Here is a 22,021-nt window from a genome sequence, read left to right as displayed (position 1 = left end):
GCTAAAACACTCAAAACGCCTTCACATCATTCACGCAAAGTGTAAAAACCCAAGCTAGCGACGCCACGAAGCCAATTATGCATCGAACAAAGTTCAAACTTTGCTAAACAATGACGACTGCTGACGTCATGTTTAAGCCACAGTCCCGCCACGAGGATGACGGCAATTGTACGTTACAACGCCGCTAAAACACTCAAAATGCCTTCACACCACTCACGCAAAGTGTAAAAACCCAAGCCAGCGACGCCACGAAGCCAATTACGCATCTGGCCGTCGAGTAAAGTTCAAACCTTGCGCTACAAAATGGCGACCCCACATGTTCACTCAGCTGTATAAGCATGTCAAATCACTCACAAGACGCTATCACACTCTGAGTGCGTGCCCGAGTCAAACATGTCAAAAATACGCTCAAATAAGTCAATACACAGCTAAAACAACATTAATTGCTAGAGAGCATGAAGCAGCGTGCTTACCTTGGCTGGAACAAATGAAGGCAAAAGTAACGTCACTCGCCTCACCCGTTAAGCGATCCAAACCGAAAATAAAGGTTTTGCATTAACCAATCATAGATGTTTTGCATTAACCAATCAGCTTAGTGTGCGTACCTTTTGGCGCCAAATGCGACCCAATCAGATGACCAAGTCCTAATTATGTCCGAGAACTGTCCATTTATCGTGCTCGACTGAAGTCATTCACGTGATGCCAAAGTCTGCTGTACTCGTACGAGGAAGAAAGGTTGTCGAATATGTTTCATTTGCATCAGTTTTTATTTTTGAAATAACTGAATTGTTCAGGGTCACTACACACAATGGAAGTCCTTCATTCGAATGTTATATTTTCAAAGACATTTAGAAAACAAATATTCCCCAAAAAGTTTGGATTCTGCAGCTTTTGCCATAAATGTAGTAAATTTTTTTACATCTAGAGTCAGCTGATCATGAACCACCCCCATGACCTCTTTAGTTGAGGTCACGACAAGCCAAACAAAGTCAAAACCACTTGAGCACCTTGCATGTCCACATCATTATCAATATTATTATCAGTAGTATTATTAACCGCTCAACACACAAATACATTCAATGTTTTTCTTTTCTGTTCAACGTCCAAGATTTCTGCACATCGGCTTCTGGTGTCATTGAAGGTTGCATGATGTAGAAACAAGGTGTCCCCGAAAAGTCTCATTTCAGTCTGAAGGCGGTTTCGATCGTGTCGTTTCTAAAAGATGGCTGTACTCTGCTGCATGCAAGCAACGTGTATATGACAAAATGACATAATTGTAGGCTCTTTCATTAGCATAGCAGGCCAGTGGAGTAGCAATGCAAGTGACACCGCTTGCTTCGAAAAAAAAATACACAGTAAGGGAAACGCAAAACAGCTAATCCTTGCCGCCTACGCCACAGTCAGAACAGCAGGTGCTGGCAGGTAAGAGGACGGCATCTCCTCACTCGCGGCGGTCAAGGTTAGGGGCCGGAAAAGATCATCGGTTGCCTGGCGATTCTGCTTCAGGAGTCCTACACTTGACATCCCGTGTTCCTAAAGCGGCACGACCACAAGCGATTACAAACTCCAAATGCGCGCTCATACAAAAACCACGCTGTATCCTATAGGTTGGATATCATTGGCGTTGGGTGGAATACTTGCATGTCCAAAACCATTACTTTTCAGGAAAACAAAATAACTTTGTCTTTATTAACACTGCATCATCAAAGAGCAAGCAATTTACAACACTCAGTCATTTGGAAGAATAACAGTTCCACGTGTGGACTGAACAACAGTATCAATTGGTGAAAAAATATGAAATTGAACAGATTTGGGTAAGTCACTGATGGCGTAGTGGTACACTCGCCTGACTTTGGTGCGGGCAGCGTGGGTTCAGTTCCCAATCAGTGACAGTGTGAATGTGAGTGCGAATGGTTGTCCCTGTCTATATGTGCCCTGCAACTAACTGGCGACCAGTTCAGGGCGTAATCCGCCTTTCGCTCAAAGTCAGCTGGGATAGGCTCCGGTGCAGCGCCACGCGACCTTTACCGGGATAAGCGGTGTTGAAAATGAATGGATAGACGGACCAAATTTGGCCAGATGCCCACAATATGTACTCTATATACACGTGCGCACAATAATGATTTACAAAAGTTCTTCTAAAAACAGTACATCTTTAACAACTGGCCACAACTTTAGGACCAATTATCATGTATTAAATACTTTTTTGATTGAAAATGTCAAGAGGTAGTTCATTTTTTTTAAATCAATACACATGCTACTTTGTGTTGAAAACAATCGGAGCTGGCACGCTGACATCTAATTATGTTAATGTTGCAACGTACATCGGCAGTGTGCAAGCACGCATGTTCTCAGGACAAAGGCTATTTCGGTGGGTGAGGCTCTCAAAAAGGAAAGGAGAATAAATTCGTGGACAAAATGGAAAAGGGGGAAAAGGAATACTGTGTGAAAGCTTCAAGTAGCTGGCCATGCAGCTGTAAATTTTACCTCACCAGGCCACGAGAGGGAAGCAAAGTAACCTGCTCAAAACAACAGTCCAAATTCCAATTTGTCTGCTAGATGACTTTGGGTGTGTTTTATCGGCTGTTCCAACCTGAGAGCGAGCTGTTTGACTTCTGCTTGTGGAGCTTTTCCTTCTCCTTCTTCACCTTGGCCATGATCTTAAGCTTTATGCTGCTTTTACTACTGGGACGCACCAACCCCTGGATGCATACACAATCACATGTGGCACAGCGCACACAAGCACTTTTGCACGTTATTCTTTGAAAATATATTTTTAAACATAGGACAAAAAACAGTGGGTATAAAAGGGAAGAACGTTTTTACTGACTCAGTTTGGTTTCGATGTTTGGACAGTAAACATCGCCTTATTGTGCATTGTATTTTTTGAATTTGGTATGCCAGGACCTGAGGAAGGCTCATTAGAGCCGAAACGTTGTCGAGGCACACCGTTTGGTCGACAAAAAAAGTTTTTGGGGGGGATTTTTTTGTTTTTTTGTGGGTTTTGATTAGAAATATATTACAAATGTATACCTATTAATAAATAGCATATCTAAAAGAAAAAAATATGACATAAATAACAAAGGCGACTCTATACAATTTGGAATTAAAAAAGAAAATTAAAACACAGATGACTGGGGGAGAGTGGAAAGTGGTCCACTATGACCGGCGGGGCCAGCAGGCACGCCGCCAGGAATGGGGAAATGGAGACGGGAGATGGCGCAGGGGGATGGACCGTGCATCTCCCCCCCGATCCCGGAAGGGGAATTATTTCCCCTATACTGGGAGAGGGAGGGTTCGGTTCCCCTCACCTAACCCTAACCCGAAAGCTGAAACAGAGAGGGGAGGGAAGAGACAGAACAAGAGGGCGCAAAGCGCCATCCAGGCTCCAAAACAGTACTGCAGGGCAGTCCATGACAGACGTGCGACAAAAAAAACGACTGCAATTTTGGAATCAGCATGCAAATTTTTGTGTTAAGCATCATAAAAATCTAACTCAACAGAATATTTTTTTTTTCAAATTGTTCTACAGTGTACAAGTAATACGTTACCAGCTCAGGCACAGACCAAACAAAACACTTCACTCAAGGTACCACAGCTTTTGTACACAAAGAAAAAAGTCATTTATCAATAATGTACCATGCACATTGCAAAGCTACTATGCACAAACTCAGCTGCTTGCTGGACTAAAGTTTTTTTAATTTTATGTATTATTTTTTTTTACTATATCTGCTTTTGGGGAGATTCTTCATCGTTCTGTTTCTGCATTCATGTTGAGTTCAAAGAGCAGACACAAAATGACCAATTGGAATCAAAAATTTTTTGTTTCCCCCCCCCGAAAAGAAAACACAAAAATGTGAAGGTGGAGACATAATGTAGAGTCATGTGAACAACCATGATGGCATCACAGAAGCGTCACCAGTCCTCAAAGTCAATGCAAGAGCAGGTCAAAGGTCATCTTGAGCATCACTTCCTTTTTCCAACCAGCGTCCATCCATCTTCATCTTCATGAGGATGATGATTTTTTGTATTGGCTGAGGTACTTTCAAACTCCATCACCTACATACGTATGCACGCGCACGCATGCACACACACACACACAGAGACACACACACACAGAAATAACTAACTAAGGGCCATAACTCAACGACATACACTGTCACACAATTGTTAAAAGCTTTCTTAGCAATGTCATCATAGTTCGCTTTAGATGGAACGTGGATGGACCCACACAGCAGACCTTCAGTCTAGAATGCTTCTGGCTCATCTAGCACGGACTCATTTTCACTTGCCATGCACACAAACGTCTCCACCTTTTTTTTTTTCTCCACAACTCCTCTTCACCGCTTCTTCTTCTGCATTGGGTGCTTGGCACTTTGCTTTAGGCACATTCGTGGCACTTTCTGCTCTGGAGTGTATACCGCGCCACCTCATTAGTAAGTTAGAAAGAAAAGAAGTTGCACGTGCTTATAATCAAAACATACACATGCCAACCGAACGCTTTGTACGGTTTTCATAACACGTTCCAACCCTGGTAACTGCCAGCCAGAGGTAGCGGTGCGCACGTCTGCACAGCCGCTGCTGTAAGCTATTTTGACATTTCAAGTGTGCTTGGTCTTTGTCACGGATTAAAATGATAATCAGAGTTAGGAAATGTCCAAGTTTTAAAGGCAGCCTCAGCTGTCAGTGAATCACACCAAGTTGGTGTTTTTGCATGTTTTCCAGTTTCGGCGCAGTAGGCGTATCACAAGTCTGGCTAGGAGAATGCATGGGTGAAAAGTCGGGATGACACAATTAGTCGACTAATAACAACAACGACAAACAATTAACATCTGCATTTATTCTTCTGTAGCATACATATACACCTATAATATATATATATATATATATATATATATATTATAGGTGTTGTTTTCGTTCGTCTAAATGTAAACACGAGTCGCGCGCCGTTGCCTTCATCGTAACAACGACCTTCCCAAAATGGTGACCATTTAGGCACGACGATTAGCCGGGCTGGTGCTGGCTTATCTAGTGTTGATACCTATGCCCGAGAAGCCCAATAGAAGACATTGTGTGAGGTCATGTGACTTTCTTGTGTCATTTGATTGATGAACTACACTTAAACGTCACTAACACTTTAATTGGATTGGCACAAACAGCACTTAATGCAGAAGTTGAAGTTGTAGTCTTGCGCACAAAATAGTTAAGCCATAATTGATCAATAAAAGTAGCAAGCAACATTTAGATAATTGTAACAGAGTAAAAGTACCGTTACCGCAAGCTGCCAGCGTTCAAGGAGTACAAAACAGCCTATGACGACGACTCATCGGATCTATACGATTCGCGTAAATGGCCTATTTTGAGTTCAAAACGGCGAATTTCACAGAAAGGCGACTGATTTGCATGTATGACATACACACACGCACGGTGCCAGTAACACCCCATCACCTTTTCCACATTCTGCTATGTTACAGACTTATTCTAAAACTGATTTGAGTGTGGTGTTCTTTTTTTATTATTTTTTATTTTTTAAATCTACATAAAATATACCATAATTGACAAAGTAAAAAAATATTTTCAGACAGCTGTGAAAATGTATTGATGTACATAGCTCTTCACACCCTTGGCTTAATATTTTGTTGAAGCATCTTTGGTAGCAATCACAGCCTCAAGTGTTCTTGGGTATGGCTCTATGAGCTTGGCACACCTGTTGTGAGATATTTTCTCCCATTCTTCTCTATAGATCCTCTCAAGGTCAGTCAGGTTGGATGGGCAATGTCGGTGGACAGCCATTTTTAGGTCTTTCCAGAGATGTTTGATCGGATTCAAGTCCGGGCTCTGGCTGGGCCACGTGGATATTCACAGGCTGCTCTTGAAGCCACTGCTTTGTTATCTTGGCTGTGTGCTTTGGGTCATTGTCGCGTTGGAAGGCGAATCGACGCCCTAATTTGAGTTCGAGAGCACTCTGGCGCAAGTTCTATGAATAATTTTTCTGTGTGTGGCAGCTGTCATATTCCCCTCCATGCCGACAGGTCACCCAGTTCCTGCAGCAGAAAAACAGCCTCACAGCATGATGCTGCCACCACCATGCTTCACAGTTGGAATGGTGTTAGCCAGGTGAGGAGCAGTGCCTCTTATTCTCCAGATATGACACATGAAATTCAGGCCAAAAAGTTTTATTTTGGTTTCATCAGACTAGAGAATTTTGTTTCTGCAGGTCTGAGAATCCTTAAGGTGCCTTTTGGCAAACTCCAAGCGGGCTGCCATGTGCCTTTTAGTGAGAAGTGGCTTTCATCTGGCCACTCTACCAGAAAGGCATGATTGGTGGAGTGTGTTAACAGTGGTTGACCTTCTGGATGGTTCTCCCATCTCCGCAAGGGAACACTGGACCTCCACCTTAGTGACCATAGGGTTCTATCCCGGTGGTTCCAAACTTCTTCCGTTTCCGAATAATCGGGACCAAGGTGCTTTTCGGGACCTTCAATGCTGCTGAAGTTCTTTTGTATGCTTCCCCAGATTTGTGCCTTGACACAATCCAGACTCGGAGGTGTGCAGACAATTCCTTAGACTTCATTGCTTGCTTTCTGCTCTGATATCCCCCCCTACTATGTGGCCTTATATAGACAGGTGTGTCCCATTCCAAATGATGTCCAATCAACTGAATTTACCACAGGTGGACTCCAAGTTGTGGAACCATCTAAAGGATGATCAGTGGAAATCAGATGCACAAGAGCTTAAGTTGGAGTGTCATAGCAAAGGGTGTGAATACTTATGTACCCATTATGTTTGAATGTTGAATTTTTCTTTTAAAAATTTACAAAAATGTCTGAAAATATGTTTTTACTTTGTCGTTATGGGATATTTTATGTAGATTTATTTTAAAGAAAACTATACTCAAATCAGCTTTAGAATACGTCTGTAACATACAAAAATGCGTAAAACGTGAAGGGGTGTTAATACTTTCTCATGGCACTGTATATACTATCCGATTAGTTGATTAATCGATGAAATAATCTGTGACTAATCGACTACCAAAATAATAATTTGTGGAAACCCTAATAAGAAGTGTGCAAGCCCATATGCATAAAAAAATTGACCTAGGACACAAATGGGAGAATCTCAGCCAAGTGGGGTGTGTGACCTGACCTGTGTTTCGCCATCGCTGTCCGAGTCCGACTGTGTGGGCGGTGCTGCGAATTTTGCCCTGGGCGGCTTGTTCTGTGTCAGCAATTGGATGGAGTGTGACAGTTGCTGCTGCGCCCCCTGCTGCCACTGACAGAACATCTGCATCAGTTGTACACACACCTGAGTAAACGCACAAAGTAAAAACATACAGTACATCTTATTATATTATATTATTATATCGTATTAGTGCAACTCAGTTGTGTGTATTAGTTGTGTACTATTAACTCAGCAGTGTGTATTGTGTATTATTAACTCAACTGTGTGTATTAGTTGTGTACTATTAACTCAGCTGCGTGTATTAGTTATGAACTATTAACTCAGCTGTGTATGTTAGTTGTGTACTATGAACTCAGTGTGTATTAGTTGTGTACTAATAACTCAGCTGTCTGTATTTGTTGTGTACTATTTATAATAATTATATATTTTATTTGTAAGCGCCTTTCGAGACCCTCAAGGACACTGTAGATCCAATAACTCAACAAGAAAAACAAAATTATACAGAGAGAATAAAACACAAAGAGAAAAATACAGAGCAGTGAACTTACAGTGGGTAGGCGATATTGACCAGGTGGGATGTGAGTTTGGATTTATAGGTGGTGAAAGAAACCGAGTTGGGGAGGTCTGATAGCAAAGAGCTCGAGAGCTGGGGAGTAGAGCGACTGAAGGCTCTGCTCGCCATGGTGCTGATACAGGCAGGTGGGACAGTCAGGTGGATGGAGGAGGAGGACCTGAGGGTGCGGACCGGAGTGGTGATGTGGAGGAAGTCAGACGAGTATGGAGGGGGGAGGTTGTAGATGGCCTTGAAGGTTCAGAGGAGTTTTAACTGTATTTGAAATTTTACTGGGAGCCAATGAAGTTACTGGAGGATGGGGCAATGTGGTGGAAAGGGGAGGTCTCTGTGATGATGATGCAGTGGCGTTCTGGACCAGTTGCAACTTATGGGGGGACTTTTGAGGGAGGCCGAAGAGCAGGGAGTTACAATAGTCAAGACGAAAGGTGACAAGACTGTGAACCAAGACAGAGCCAGTATGGGGCGGAGTCGGTTGATGTTGCGTAGGTGGAAGTAAGCTGACCGGGTTATGTTATTGATATGAGAATGGAAAAAGAAAGTGCATTGTGCTTTCAAGGATGACACCCAAACTCAGAGCGATCAACTGTGATGGATAGACCGTTAACTTTGGACAGTGTAAATTACGTTCTGACAAGTTGAAGTTCTGTTTTAACACTGTTTAGTGTCATGAAGTTGGAGGTGAGCCAGGCGTTAATTTATGATAAGCAGAAGGTGAGAGAGAAGGGAGGAAGTGAAATCTTGGGTTTGCAAGAGAGGTAGAGCTGGGTGTCATCCACAAAGCAATGGAAGAGGATATTGCATTTATGGAGAGTGGTGCCGAGGGAAAGGAAGTTCTGTAGATGATGAAAAGCGGGGGCCCCAGAACACCTGAAGGGACTGGGTAGGGTTTGGATGAGAAGGACTTGAGCTGGATAAACTGCATGCAGTCTTTGAGGTATGAGTGGAACCAGTCTAGAACACTGTGGGTGATGCCGATGGAGGAGAGACTATTGAGGAGGATGGGGGAAGAGATGATGTCAAAGGCCGCACTTACTGTAGGTCAAGGAGGATGAGGATGGAGAGTGAACTGAAGTCAAGTGCAACGGGGGAGGACAGTGGTGATTTTTGTCATGAACGGAACAGAGGATAGGACCCAAAAACGCATGACTCCAAACCAAATGGACAGTTTCCAAAAAGAGAGGTTTAATAGACGGGCATAGGTCGGTACACAGGCAGGCAATCCAAGAAAGGCAACAGTATCCAAAAACATGAGGCAAAGAGGCGAGGTCGATAATCGGAACAGGGTCAAAAGTCTTACTGTGAGTCTGTGACGTGTAAACAAGGAATGCTGGAAAGCGACGACAAGGTACAACGAACTGGCGACGAGAGGGAATGAGACACGAGGTTAAATACAGGAGGTAATTAGGGTGAACGAGGCACAGGTGGTGAAGATGCTCACAGGAGCAGGTGTGTGTGAAACGGGGGGAAAACAAAAACCGGAACACACACCCATGACAATTTTTAAATCAAGCTGTTTCAGTACTGTGGAGTGGACAACAACCGGGCTAGAAAGGCTCAAAAAGGCTGTTTCGTGATAAGTGGGTGTGGACTACTTTTTCAAGGACTTTGGAAATGAAGGGTAATTTGGAGATGAGGGCGCAGGGAGGGGCTCGAGCTGGCAGGTGAAGGGCTTGGATTTATGAATGAGATCAGCGATTTCTGAAGAGTTTTAAAGAGGAGAAAGACTGACAGAGGGTGAGGGGTTCAGGTTTGCAGAGAGGTGGTGCATTTGCATGGAGGTGTTGGTAGATAGTTACATTTTTTCAGTGAAATACAGAATTTGTGTGTGCAGGTGTCCAGTGAGTGCATAGGTGCCATAGATGTCTATCAAGGTGAAGTACGTTTTTCAACGAGTAGGCGTGGACAAGGATCTGGTGCAGCTTGTCTTGGAATATCAAGCTTGTAAACAACAGTAATTAGTAATAGATCCCTGTAAATGGCAGCAGGATTTGAGATCAGCACAGCTTTTGAGTAGAAGATAAAGATTAGGGGGTGACTTTTGGGTTTTTCTGTCTATTACAAGGAAAAGAAATGCCACCTGACACTTGAACAGAGTATGTATACATCCGGTACAGACAAAGTGTTTTGTGGTTCTTAGTAGTAAGTGTCGCAAAAGATGACACAGTTGATGGAGTGAATGGCAAAAAGCTTGGGGAAAAAAAGCCAGCAAAATTCAACTCAAGCCAAGTGGTGAGTCCTTGTCGCTCACTGCGCATCTTATGCTTGTACATCTGTAATTCATTGATTATTTTTCCATCAAAACCCCCCAACAGACTGCCACCCAAAAGTCTACAGTTTAAAGCCACAGAGCAGGACAAGTTCTCCAGAAAAGCCAGACCAAACTTCTGAGCGAGTGTATACCACAGGCACACTTAATCATTGACGCCATTCGAGAGGAGCTCATGCAGATCTGGACAAGTGCAACATACTTTAGCCAACGCTGTCGCTGAAAATGTTTCCCCGAAGCGACAAACCCGGAAATTTCGACTCCTCCTGGCAAGATCTGCTCACTGTGCAACGACAACCAGCCCATCACAACAAGATGCACCTCCCAAATTCGATTTCCGTTCTTACGTTGGGATTCGATTTGATATTGCATTCATATGTAAGTGCGTTGATATTGATCCAGTAATACCGGGATCTTTATTTTCATGCCCATTCTCCCATTTTTGAGGATGAAATAGTAATACTAGTAATAATAATATTTGTGCATTGCTATGGGGGGGGGGTATTGCTATGTGTCAGTAACTTAAATTAGAAGCCTTCCGGGTGAAAGTTGAAACATCTTCAACAAACAAGAACCGTCCAGTTGCCTCCATTCAACCTTTGCCGGTTACCAGGACGACCTGGATGACTGACAATGTCCCCACACACAATTTACACACACTCACACAGATTAACTCAGGTGTGCGTATTAGTTGTGTAGAATTAAGTTGTACTCTAGCATGTGGTCATTTTAGCAACATTTATGAGGATTGTGGCTTAAATTGTTATCAAAATAATTACAATAAACGAGACAAGAATTGTGATGATGATGAAGGTGCATGTACCTGAGGTAAACTCCCATCATCCACCACCGTATGAAACTCCTGATCCATGAGGGTGCTGATGAAATCTTCAACTTCATCCTGCTCCAAGTCAGCTGATCACATGAAACAAACGAGTGAAAAACAACAACCAAAGAGAAAAGGTTCACTAATAATTGACACACCCCTGAAAGTGATTATAATGACCTATATTAACGATGTTGTGCCTGAAATATACCATAAACTATGATCCCCAAAACACTTTAATGGATTTTCAAGCCAGGCCTGCACCCACTCACGTTCCAGGGAGGTGGGGGACATTGAGTCCGAATGGACCATGTTCCGCACCTCCATTGCTGAGGCGGCCGACCGGAGCTGTGGCCGTAAGGTGGTCGGTGCCTGTCGTGGCGGCGATCCCCAAACCCGTGAGGGATGTCGTCAAGCTGAAGAAGGAGTCCTATCGGGCTTTTTTGGCCTGTGGGACTCCTGAGGCAGCTGATGGGTACCGGCTGGCCAAGCGGAATGCAGCTTTGGTGGTCGCTGAAGCAAAGACTCGGGCATGGGAGGAGTTCGGTGAGGCCATGGAAATAGACTTCCGGACGGCTTCGAGGAAATTCTGGGCCACCATCCGGCGTCTCAGGAGGGGGAAGCAGTGCACCATCAACACTGTGTATAGTGGGGATAGGGCGCTGCTGACCTCGACTCAGAACGTTGTGAGTCGGTGGGGAGAATACTTCGAAGACCTCCTCAATGCCACCGATTCGCCTTCCCATGAGGAAGCAGAGTCTGGGGTCTCTGAGGCGGGCTCTCCTATCTCTGGGGTTGAGGTCACCGAGGTGGTTAAAAAGCTCCTCAGTGGCAAGGCCCCGGGGGTGGAGTTCGCCTGGAGTTCCTATAGGCTCTGGATGTTGTAGGGCTGTCCTGGTTGACACGCCTCTGCAACATCACGTGGACATTGGGGGCAGTGCCTCTGAATTGGCAGTCTGGGGTGGTGGTCCCCCTTTTTAAGAAAGGGAACCGGCGGGTATGTTCTAAATACAGGGGGATCACACTCCTCAGCCTCCCTGGTAAGGTCTATTCAGGGGTGCTGGAGAGGAGGGTCCGTCGGGAAGTCGAATCTCGGATTCAGGAGGAGCAGTATGATTTTCGTCCTGGCCGTGGAACAGTGGACCAGCTCTATCCCCTCGGCAGGGTTCTCGAGAGTGCATGGGAGTTCGTCTAACCAGTCTAAATGGGTTTTGTGGACTTGGAGAAGGCGTTCGACCGTGTCCCTCGCGGAGTCCTGTGGGGGGTGCTTCGGGAGTATGAGGTACTGAACCCCCTGATACGGGCTGTTCGGTCCCTGTACGACCGGCGTCAGAGTTTGGTCCGTATTGCCGGCAGTAACCCGGACTCATTTCCGGTGAGGGTTGGACTCCGCCAAGGCTGCTCTTTGTCACCGATTCTGTTCATACTGTTATGGGCAGAATTTCTAGGCGGAGTCGAGGCGTAGAGGGGGTCCGGTTTGGTGGCCGCAGTATTGCATCTCTGCTTTTTGCAGATGATGTGGTTCTGTTGGCTTCATCAAGCCGTGATCTCCAACTCTCACCGGAGCGGTTCGCAGCTGAGTGTGAAGCGGTTGGGATGAGAATCAGCACCTCCAAACCTGAGACCGTGGTCCTCAGTCAGAAAAGGGTGGCGTGCCCTCTCCAGGTCGGGCATGATTTCCTGCCCCAAGTGGAGGAGTTCAAGTATCTTGGGGTCTTGTTCACAAGTAAGGGAAGAATGGAACGGGAGATAGACAGGCGGATCGGTGCAGCGTCTGTAGTGATGCAGACTATATATCGATCCGTTGTCGTAAAGAAGGAGCAAAGCCGAAAGGCGAAGCTCTCAATTTACCGGTCGATCTACGCTCCTACCCTCACCTATGGTCACGAGCTATGGGTCATGACCGAAAGAACAAGATCCAGGATACAAGCGGCCGAAATGAGTTTTCTCCGCAGGGTGTCCGGGCTCTCCTTTAGAGATAGGGTGAGAAGCTCGTCATCCGGGAGGAGCTCAGAGTAGAGCTGCTGCTCCTCCACATTGAGAGGAGCCAGATGAGGTGGCTGGGGCATCTGATTCGGATGCCTCCCGGACGCCTGCCTGGTGAGGTGTTCAGGGCACGTTCCACCGGGAGGAGACCCCGGGGACAACCCAGTACACGCTGGAGAGACTACGTCCTTCGGCTGGGCTGGGAACGCCTCGGGATCCCCCCGGAAGAGCTGGATGAAGTGGCTGGGGAGAGGGAAGTCTGGGCGTCCCTGCTAAAGCTACTGCCCCCGCGACCCGACCCAGATAAGCAGTAGAAAATGGATGGATGGAAGTGCGTGTTGTTCATCTAGTGTGCAGAGTTTCTGTGCCAGCCCAATGAGGACAGGCGGACTCCGCCTCAACCCTCCAAAAGGGGGCAGCGCGGGACAAGGCACCCACCCTGTCAGAGGACACAACCCCCGCCCAAGGACCAGGGTGGTCTGCCAGCCCCACTGAGACGCCAAAAGAGGGACACGGGGATGGACTCGTCCCACCGATTGATTAATTTGTTTCTTCGGTTGTTGTAGATGGCTGATTTATTTACCATTGTCATGGAAATACTGCTGGACAACATCCACCAGCCAATCAGCTTTTTGCTGCCCGTACAGGCCTCCAAAGCCATTATCCAGCGCAATCTGAAAGCATGGAAACGTTGTAACATCATCATCACACGAGACAACAAGCACAATCGGGATTTGGGTCACTGCCAAAATCATCATTCATCATTTTGTTCCATGGAAAATCAAGCGGAACGGCTTCAAGAATCATGCTATACGTTTTTCATCGATTTAAGTAACTACTTTGTGTGTTGAACTGTTGTACACATCAGAAGGCATATGCAGCATCTGTTCATTTTAAGGGGAATATCTGATTGTGTGCACTTGTACATTTTTATTTGAAATGAAAGACTGTGTGTGTAAAGATTGGTACATACTAAATATACATTTTTTATTTCAATGTTTTTGTTCTTTGAAAGAAGAGCACTTATTGTTAACCACACAAAAAAAGAAACGGTTACGTTTGGCATAAGCCTTATGCAGTGTAACACATTTCACCAAGTAACAAACAATAAAAACAGGTATGTGCAATTAAAGACACTGCAGGAATAAGTAAGAAAATCCAATGAGACTGTGAAGAGATGCCACACTTTGAGTGAATGCAAATAAATAAGTACAAAAACTAGTGTTTTGCTTCAACTGGTGACCAGTACACCAGTTCTGCCTTATTGCTCTGTGACTGTTTTTCCTCAATGTCTTTATGTCTCAAAAGTGCTCTCTGCCAATTCAGTCTGCCATTCACCCAACAAACACTCTGTCAATTGACTGTCTGTTGTCGTACAAGAGCGGCTCCAACTACCGGAGACAAAATTCCTTGTGTGTTTTTTGGACATATTTGGCAAATAAAGATGATTCTGATTCTGAACATGTTTTACAACTATTTTCCCAATAGTAGTAGAATCGCTATTATTGTTACTTTTAATAGTATTTCTAGTATGTTGTTGTTTTCATCCCTTTCCTGGTTTTCTCAATGCCAACTGCTTGTTTCTGAGTAGTTTATTTCAAAACAAAAAAGCTAGTCTTTCCTTCCTCTCGAGATGGGCGGATTCGCCACTTCCTGATCATAATGATAATGAAAGTAAACGTTCGTAACCCTTCAACAACTATTTATAGAATTATAAAAGAAAGTAATGTAAAAGCCCAAAAGGAGGATGTGAGCAGAAACATTGTCCAACACCGTAACGAGCTTACTGGCGGCTCATCTCTCCGTCGGGTCGTGCGTGAGACTAACAGTAGGTCATTGAAGTGTGTGCGTACACAACATGTAAATGTATTGAAGTGTATGTATATAAATGTGTAAAATATATGTTTACCTGCAGAACGGGCCACGTGTGGAGGGCTGCCCTCACACCATCCGTGAAAAGCCCACGCGATTCTGCGGATGCCGCCATGTTAGCCTCGGCAGACATGAGCAGTCGACCTCGATGCGCTGATTTGGCTCAGACATCATGAGTCAATCCACTAGTGCAAATTGCATCAATATGATTAAAGACGTCCGAGAGTCAACGTGAACAACCTGTTCATCCATCTATCTATCCATTTTCAGAGCCGCTTCTCCTCACTAGGGTCGCGGGCGTGCTGGAGCCTATCTCAGCTATCATCAGGCAGGAGGTGGGGTACACCCTGAACTGGTTGCCAGCCAATCGCAGGGCACAAACAATCATTTGCACTCACATTCACACCTACGGGCAATTGAGAGTCTCCAATTAATGCATGTTTTTGGGATGTGGGAGGAAACCGCAGTGTCCGGAGGAAAACCCACGCAGGCACGGGGAGAACATGCAAACTCCACACAGGCTGGGCCAGGGATTGAACCCTTGTCCTCAGAACTGTGAGGTAGACGCTCTAACCAGTCGACCACCGTGCCGCTACAACCTGTTCAACAAATCGATAACTATATGGCATTATATAAATATGCTACTCGATCCGGTGCAAAAAGGCACCCTTACAACATGCTAATTTTTGCCACCTGAAGTTTGATAGAACATAAAAATAACCATTACGTTTTCATTTTTTTCTGGCATTTAAAGATAGATAGATGGATTGAAATATGTGTTATATGCACATCTAAGTGCATATGGTCAATTTACCATTCACCATATATACATTACATATATTTACATACAGTACATGCATACGTATACACTCATATATATATATAAATAAATAAAAAGTCACTGATGGTGTAGCGGTACACTCGCCTGACTTTGGTGCAGGCAGCGTGGGTTCAGTTCCCACTCAGTGACGGTGTGAATGTGAGTGTGAATGGTTGTCCGCGTCTATATGTGCCCTGTGACTGACTGGCGACCAGTTCAGGGTGTAGTCCGCCTTTCGCCCAAGTCAGCTAGGATAGGCTCCCGCGACCCTAACCAGGATAAGCGGTGTTGAAAATGGAAAATATATATACACGTGATATTTATATATATACACGTGATATTTCAGTTTCAGTTTTGTCAATATGGGGTACATTGTGTACATTGGTGAGGGGAAAAAAATAATTTAAATGATTTTACCAAATGGCTGCAATATAACAAAGAGTGAAAAATTCAAGGGGGTCTGAATACTTTCCGTACCTACTGTATCTACAGTATAACGATGGGCGTTTATTTTTTAGTCAGATCGCAGCATCAACAATTCCTCACAATACTCTCAATAGCCACCAGGGCGTGTCGTTTCACCACAACATTTCCATCCCTCCATTTTCTTTGCAGTCGTGCTTATCCTCACGAGTTATCCCGGATAACTTCGGGCGAGATCGAGCCGGGTGAAGCCCTGGACTGCAACTAATTGCAGGGCACATAGAGACAAACAATGGACTGGTCGCCAGTCAACGGCAAGGCACATTTCGGCAAATAATTCCCACTCATTGACAGTTTAAGTGGTCGCTCTCAAATTTTAAGTACAGCTTGCCGCCTAAAAAAGTACTTTGGTCTCCATGTTACACCATCGTGACCAACATTAAAATACAGTGCCATAGTTAATGTACAGTCTTCATCAATATGGCACATTTTTTAAAAATAACTTCTTAAATGATTCAATGAAGACGTACTTCACAAATGTTTGGGGGAAAAAAACAGGTCTCACAGATTAAATGCAAATATATTGAACTAAAAAGTTAAATATAACTGAACTGCTGGTGACCGGTTCAGGGTGTACCCCGCCTCCCGCCCGAAGATAGTTGGGATAGGCTCCAGCGGCCCGCGACCCTAGTGAGGAGAAGCAGTAAGGAAAATGGATGGATGGATGTATTTAACAAATTTACTTTACTGGGGGAAAATTAAGCCAATGTAGCATTATGCACAATTTGAACATTTAATTTGGTGATTGTAGCGGCACGGTGGTCGACTGGTTAGAGCGTCAGCCTCACAGTTCTGAGGACCCGGGTTCAATCCCCGGCCCCGCCTGTGTGGAGTTTGCATGTTCTCCCGTGCCTGCGTGGGTATTCTCCGGGCACTCCGGTTTCCTCCCACATCCCAAAAACATGCATTAATTGGAGACTCTAAATTGCCCGTAGGCATGACTGTGAGTGCGAATGGTTGTTTGTTTCTATGTGCCCTGCGATTGGCTGGCAACCAGTTCAGGGTGTACCCCGCCTCCTGCCCGATGACAGCTGGGATAGGCTCCAGCACGCCCGCGACCCTAGTGAGGAGAAGCGGCTCAGAAAATGGATGGATGGATTTGGTGATTGTACCACTAGATGGATTCTGCGTACCACACTTTGAGAATCACTGGTTTAGGCTCCAATTAACCTAAATAAGAAGCTTGTTTTTAGATTATGGAAGGAGAATACACAAGAGAACCTACAGAGTCCACACAGGAAGGCCAGCGCCGAGATTCGAACCACGAACCTCTGAATTGCGAGGCAGACGTGCTCACCACTTGGTGATGGTGCTACCCAAGGTCATATAATAGGGTTAGGGTTACATAAGCAACTAGCATACGTGCTTGTGGAGTTTTTGCATTTTTGACAAATCAATACAACTGTAGAAGTGTTAACCCCCATTTTTTTTACTTTATGACAGAACAAACAATGATTCTGGGTAGAAAATGATATTCATTTGGATCATCATAATCGGGATGACTTTGATACTTTTCCACTCAGTCAAACAAAAGAAGGCAAAGTAGAAAGTTGCCAAAGTGGACGTGTTCAAGTCTCGTCGTCATCACTGTGCTTGGCCTTGTCCTCGCTCAGGCCGCTCTCGTCTATGTTTTCCAACGAGTCGGCGCGTTGCAGCGTCAGCTCGGACAGACGGATGCACGGCAGCGTGTTCTGCTCTGGAAACATCCACGGCTTCAAGTTGGGATTGTGCTTCCGCTTCCATTCGGGATACTTCTGAGATGCCTTGTAGATCCTCCTCATTGCCTGAGAAGAAGCCACAGGGACGTATGTCACAGTTGCTTGAACCTACTGCACTGTGACTTTTTTCCCTTGTAAATAAATAAATTAAACAAATAAATAAATAGACCTTTTGCCATAACCTCACAGGCACATACTTGTGGGTGGTAAAAGCGTTAGCATTAACCGATGGCACCAGTAAAAAAAACAAACCTAATGTGTCCTTTGAACAAGGGAGAACTACAGTATTAAGAGACCATGGAAATGGCTGCAATGATGATTTCAGTCTTTGTAGCTTGAATGTGTGAAGTGTCAGTTGAAAGAAATATGTTGTGCGAGGTAAATTGCTTAGAAGGGACACAGAACACTGGCCCGTATTCTTTTGTCTTTTTTTTTGTCGGTATGGTTTGATTTAGTTTATGCCAAGACTGGTAAAAAGCATTGCAGATACAAAATGCATTTAATAATGTGCGCTTGAGTATAGTGACCTCTCCCTGCCCTCTCTGAAGATCAAATTAATCAAAAACTATAAATAAAATAAGATAAAAAAAATAAGAATTAAATACCACACTTTTACTTCTTTATTTAAATCGTATTCAGAAAAGGTGTGACACACCATATGTGAAGCCAAACAAGACAGACAAAGACAGATGGGCAGGAACATAAAGGCAAGAGCTGTTTGAGCAGTAGCCTCATTTGTACTACACACGTCGCCTTCCTCCCAAAACCCGCTGGGAGTCCTCATAAGTTCTCACATCTACACAGAGCAGTTGTGGTCACAGCACCAATTCTGTGACTGATCAGTACTGAAGATTGGGTCACAGTGTTTGCGACTGTGTTGGATTAAGACCATGCAGCCCACCTCTCGCCAGTGCAGAAAGGTGCTCGGCCCATCCTGCCCCCAACCTAGGCATTCCCCCAGGACACAAAATATGAGGAATTACAGAGACCCCAAGGTAGTCTTGGGGGCAAGACACAGAAACCAAGGAATCACCAAGACCTCAGCACCGAAATACCGCCGGGAGCCCAGAAAGGTGTCCCTTCCAGAATAGCCAAAGCGCTCAGACACACCACTGTGGTGCTGGGTGGGTAGGCCCCAAAGAACTGACAGAGAACCCTACCCCCCAATCCACCCACACTCAGGCCAACCAGTACCTTAGCTCACACTTCAACAGGGAACTTGATTCAGGGGGCAGTTTGATGGAAGCGTGGCTTCCATTCTGCACCGCTGCACTGCTCTGACCACCACCAAACATCCAACCACATTCATTCATTGTTGTTGTCGTTAAAGGAATGTCCCTTCTTCTTGAGATGCAAATGAACCGCTGATTCTGGACCCGAATAAACCTGTACCTGTGTAGCGGCTGCTTCGTCTCGCCAATGTCGAGGTCATTGCACTCCTCACTGCATTGCCCTCGCGAGCTGTTTTGCCACGAGACGAGTGATCAACTGATTGGTATGCCGGACAGTCGTTTCACGAATCACGCCCGGCAACAGCAACAACATCCGATTGTTGACCACCCCCAGGGAACACCCCCCGTAAATAAATGAATAAATAAATAGGGAGACTCCACAATGAAAATGTAGAACTGAAGAGATAATGTTAGTAGGCAGGCTAGCCACGATGTTTTGCTAAATGACTCAAGGACAACTAAAGCAAACATTTTCTACAAATTTGTGAGAAATGTCTTCCACAAACCCAGCGACGGAGGTTTGCTTCCCAGTCGATCCCTTTACAAATGGCGACTACGTCTCACCGTTTACGACATCTGCTCCATTTTTCCTCCTCACGCACAGGCTCCGCTGGATTAATTTGGATTTATTTTTTTCAGGAAATGTAAATAATCTAAAGCTTTTCTGTATATTTGGCGGCATAAGCCCCAACACGACAAGTTTTTGTCATCGTTTTCAGTGAGCAATCAGCATTCATCACTCGCTTTAATGCCATCTGGAAGTACACTGGTGCCTATTGTTGATAAACATTTTGAAAAGGTCTATACTCAATACTGCAGATACCTTCAAATAACTTACTTTACCTTCATTTATCAAGTAACTTCATATACCTTGGGAGCCACAAACTGAGAGACTCTGTTCACCACCCACTTTGGTAAAGAACCTACAGACAAAGAAAGACTTCCTTCAGTTTCCATGTTGGTCCCCACACGTCGCCCTTGAACATTTTGAGTCCCTGCCAGGATGAGATTTGGATGTTTGTGTTGTCACCTCGCGGGTCGAGCTGGCTGAGGTAGTACAGAGACGAGCTGTCTGCTCCGCTGGACTGGATGAAGTACCCGGTGAGCAGAGAGACGGCGCGGACAAAGTCATTCTTTGGAGGATGTTGCTGCCGAGACAAACAGTCAATCAGTCATATAAATGATATGCTGAAAAGAATAAATGACAATTGTGCTTATGTGCTGAATATGTTTGATGATACTACACACATACAGTAGACGGTTTATACTTGGATATTGATGAATATTTACTGCGTGTTTGACGGAGTGGTTGATGATCAGGAAGTCGCTGCCAAGAGGAAGCCATGACCTCAACGTCACAAAGTCTCGATTCTTCAGTGGACTGGGACACCTCCCTTCAATCAAAAACATTCAACCCTTCACTGGTTATTCATCAATCGTCCATCCATTTTCTAAGCCGCATTAGGGTAACGGACGGCTGAGCTGGAGTTGATCCCAGCCGACTCTGGGCCAGATCGAGGTGGGCTAATCCTGGACTGGTCAGAGGACAAGTGCTCACACTCATGTTCACAACGAAGGACAATTTAGAGTCTTCAGTGAACCCAACAAGCATGTTTTTGGAATCTGGGAGGAAGCCGCAGCACCTGAACAAAAACCACATGAGCACAGGGAGAATATGCGAACACCGTCGTGCTTGTGTGGGTTTTCTGCGTGTATTCAAGCAAACATGCAAACTTCACAAATGAACCCACATATTAGACTGGGACGCTCTCTTCATTTGTACCCGCTATTAGCATTAGCATGTCTTTGGGATATTGTCCACAACAGACGGACACCTACAGGACACAAGTAGAATAGCAAAACGCAAATATAGTCAAATGTTGTCCTTCAGTCCAGTGTGAGGACGTCCGTCGTTAGCATTGACAATTCCAGCATCCGTCCGTCCAGCTTTATACAGCCAACAGAATGATCGACAGCTTACAGGAGTAATAGCCGACGTCAGCGTTGACGGTTAGCCGGCCGATGTCGTATGTGTCGATCATGTTGCTGTCCCACTTCTTGCGGTAGTTCGTGTCGTGCAGGACGTCGTACAGCGTCTCGCCACTCACGTCCTTGCACACGATTTTCATCTGGATGGCATCAGGAGAACGTCGTGAGAACATCGTCATGACGACTTCATGAGAACGTCGTCCTGACAAAATCAGGAGAGTGTTGTCATGACGACATCAGGAAAGCGTCGTGAGAATGTCGTCATGAGGACTTCATGAGAACGCCATGACAACATAACGAGAACGTTGAGAGAACGTTATCTTAACGACATCAGGAGAATGTCGAGTGAACGTCGTCATGATGACTTCTTGAAAACGTCATGACTTCATTTGAACGTCATGACGACCCAACATTGAGAGAACGTCGTCTTGATGCCATCAGCAGAACGACATCACGGGGAGTGTGAATGTGATCTGTGTTTTCCATCCGTCATGTAACTGGATCTGCGTCCTCATTCAAAATTGACACGTGAGCTTTGCGATGTGCATCTGTCTGCATATTTGTGTTTGTATGTTCACAGCTATGTTTGATTGTGTCTATGTTCTCCTCTATGTTAGTGTGATTGTTTCTATTTAAGTGTATTTTTGTGTGTCACAAATGTCGAACATGTTTGGGATGATGAAGAAACTTAGCTGAATTCAGAAGAATCTTAGCTGAATTCATGCATTAAAATGTAAAAAAGGGTTTGAATACAAACAAATTGATTCTGCTTTGTTTGATGTTGATCAAATTGAGTGCTACAATTGGTGTGTGCTGAAATGATGTCGCTGATCACCTTGATCTTCTGGATGGTGTTGACGCCGTCGTCGGGGCAGCACCACACGGTGATCCCTCCCTTGTGGTAGCGGCGGGTCCAGCCTTGGGTACCGAGGCACTGATCCTTAAATGATGAGAAGTCTGAGTCGTCCGGAATGTGAACGGCCATCTCGCCCGATGCTGGGAGGAATCCCACTGAGGAGAGACAAGGTTTTCCACGCAGCGGTCGTGCGAGGCGGGACGCAGGTGTCTATTTC

At 45.0% G+C, this 22,021-nt stretch overlaps 2 protein-coding genes across 3 annotated transcripts; both read right to left on the bottom strand.

Annotated features, from left to right (window-relative positions):
• Positions 1-786: 786 nt before the first annotated feature.
• Positions 787-14,839, bottom strand: tsr2 (TSR2 ribosome maturation factor). 2 transcript variants are annotated; one of them, XR_009769238.1, is made up of 6 exons: positions 14,744-14,839; positions 13,418-13,508; positions 10,846-10,937; positions 7,147-7,305; positions 2,594-4,059; positions 787-1,533 (listed from the first exon to the last, which is right to left on the bottom strand). XR_009769238.1 is itself a non-coding variant. In XM_061686610.1 (5 exons), the coding sequence occupies exons 1-5, from the start codon at positions 14,837-14,839 to the stop codon at positions 3,967-3,969; spliced, it is 531 nt and encodes a 176-aa protein (XP_061542594.1). In that variant the 3' UTR covers positions 787-3,966. The 2 variants fall into 2 exon arrangements, 1 of the variants encoding a protein (XP_061542594.1); XM_061686610.1 differs by having other exon boundaries at positions 787-4,059.
• A 2,738-nt stretch (positions 14,840-17,577) lies between these two features.
• On the bottom strand, positions 17,578-22,021 carry stard15 (StAR-related lipid transfer (START) domain containing 15). Its single transcript, XM_061686077.1, has 6 exons — positions 21,784-22,021; positions 20,941-21,088; positions 20,250-20,353; positions 19,990-20,107; positions 19,830-19,882; positions 17,578-17,793 (listed from the first exon to the last, which is right to left on the bottom strand). The coding sequence occupies exons 1-6, from the start codon at positions 21,931-21,933 to the stop codon at positions 17,578-17,580; spliced, it is 789 nt and encodes a 262-aa protein (XP_061542061.1). The 5' UTR covers positions 21,934-22,021.

Source organism: Phycodurus eques, chromosome 9 (genome assembly GCF_024500275.1).
Source record: "Phycodurus eques isolate BA_2022a chromosome 9, UOR_Pequ_1.1, whole genome shotgun sequence".
Classification (NCBI taxonomy): domain Eukaryota; kingdom Metazoa; phylum Chordata; class Actinopteri; order Syngnathiformes; family Syngnathidae; genus Phycodurus; species Phycodurus eques.
Note: the sequence above shows the minus strand (reverse complement) of the source record. Positions and strands in the feature narration are given on the sequence as shown.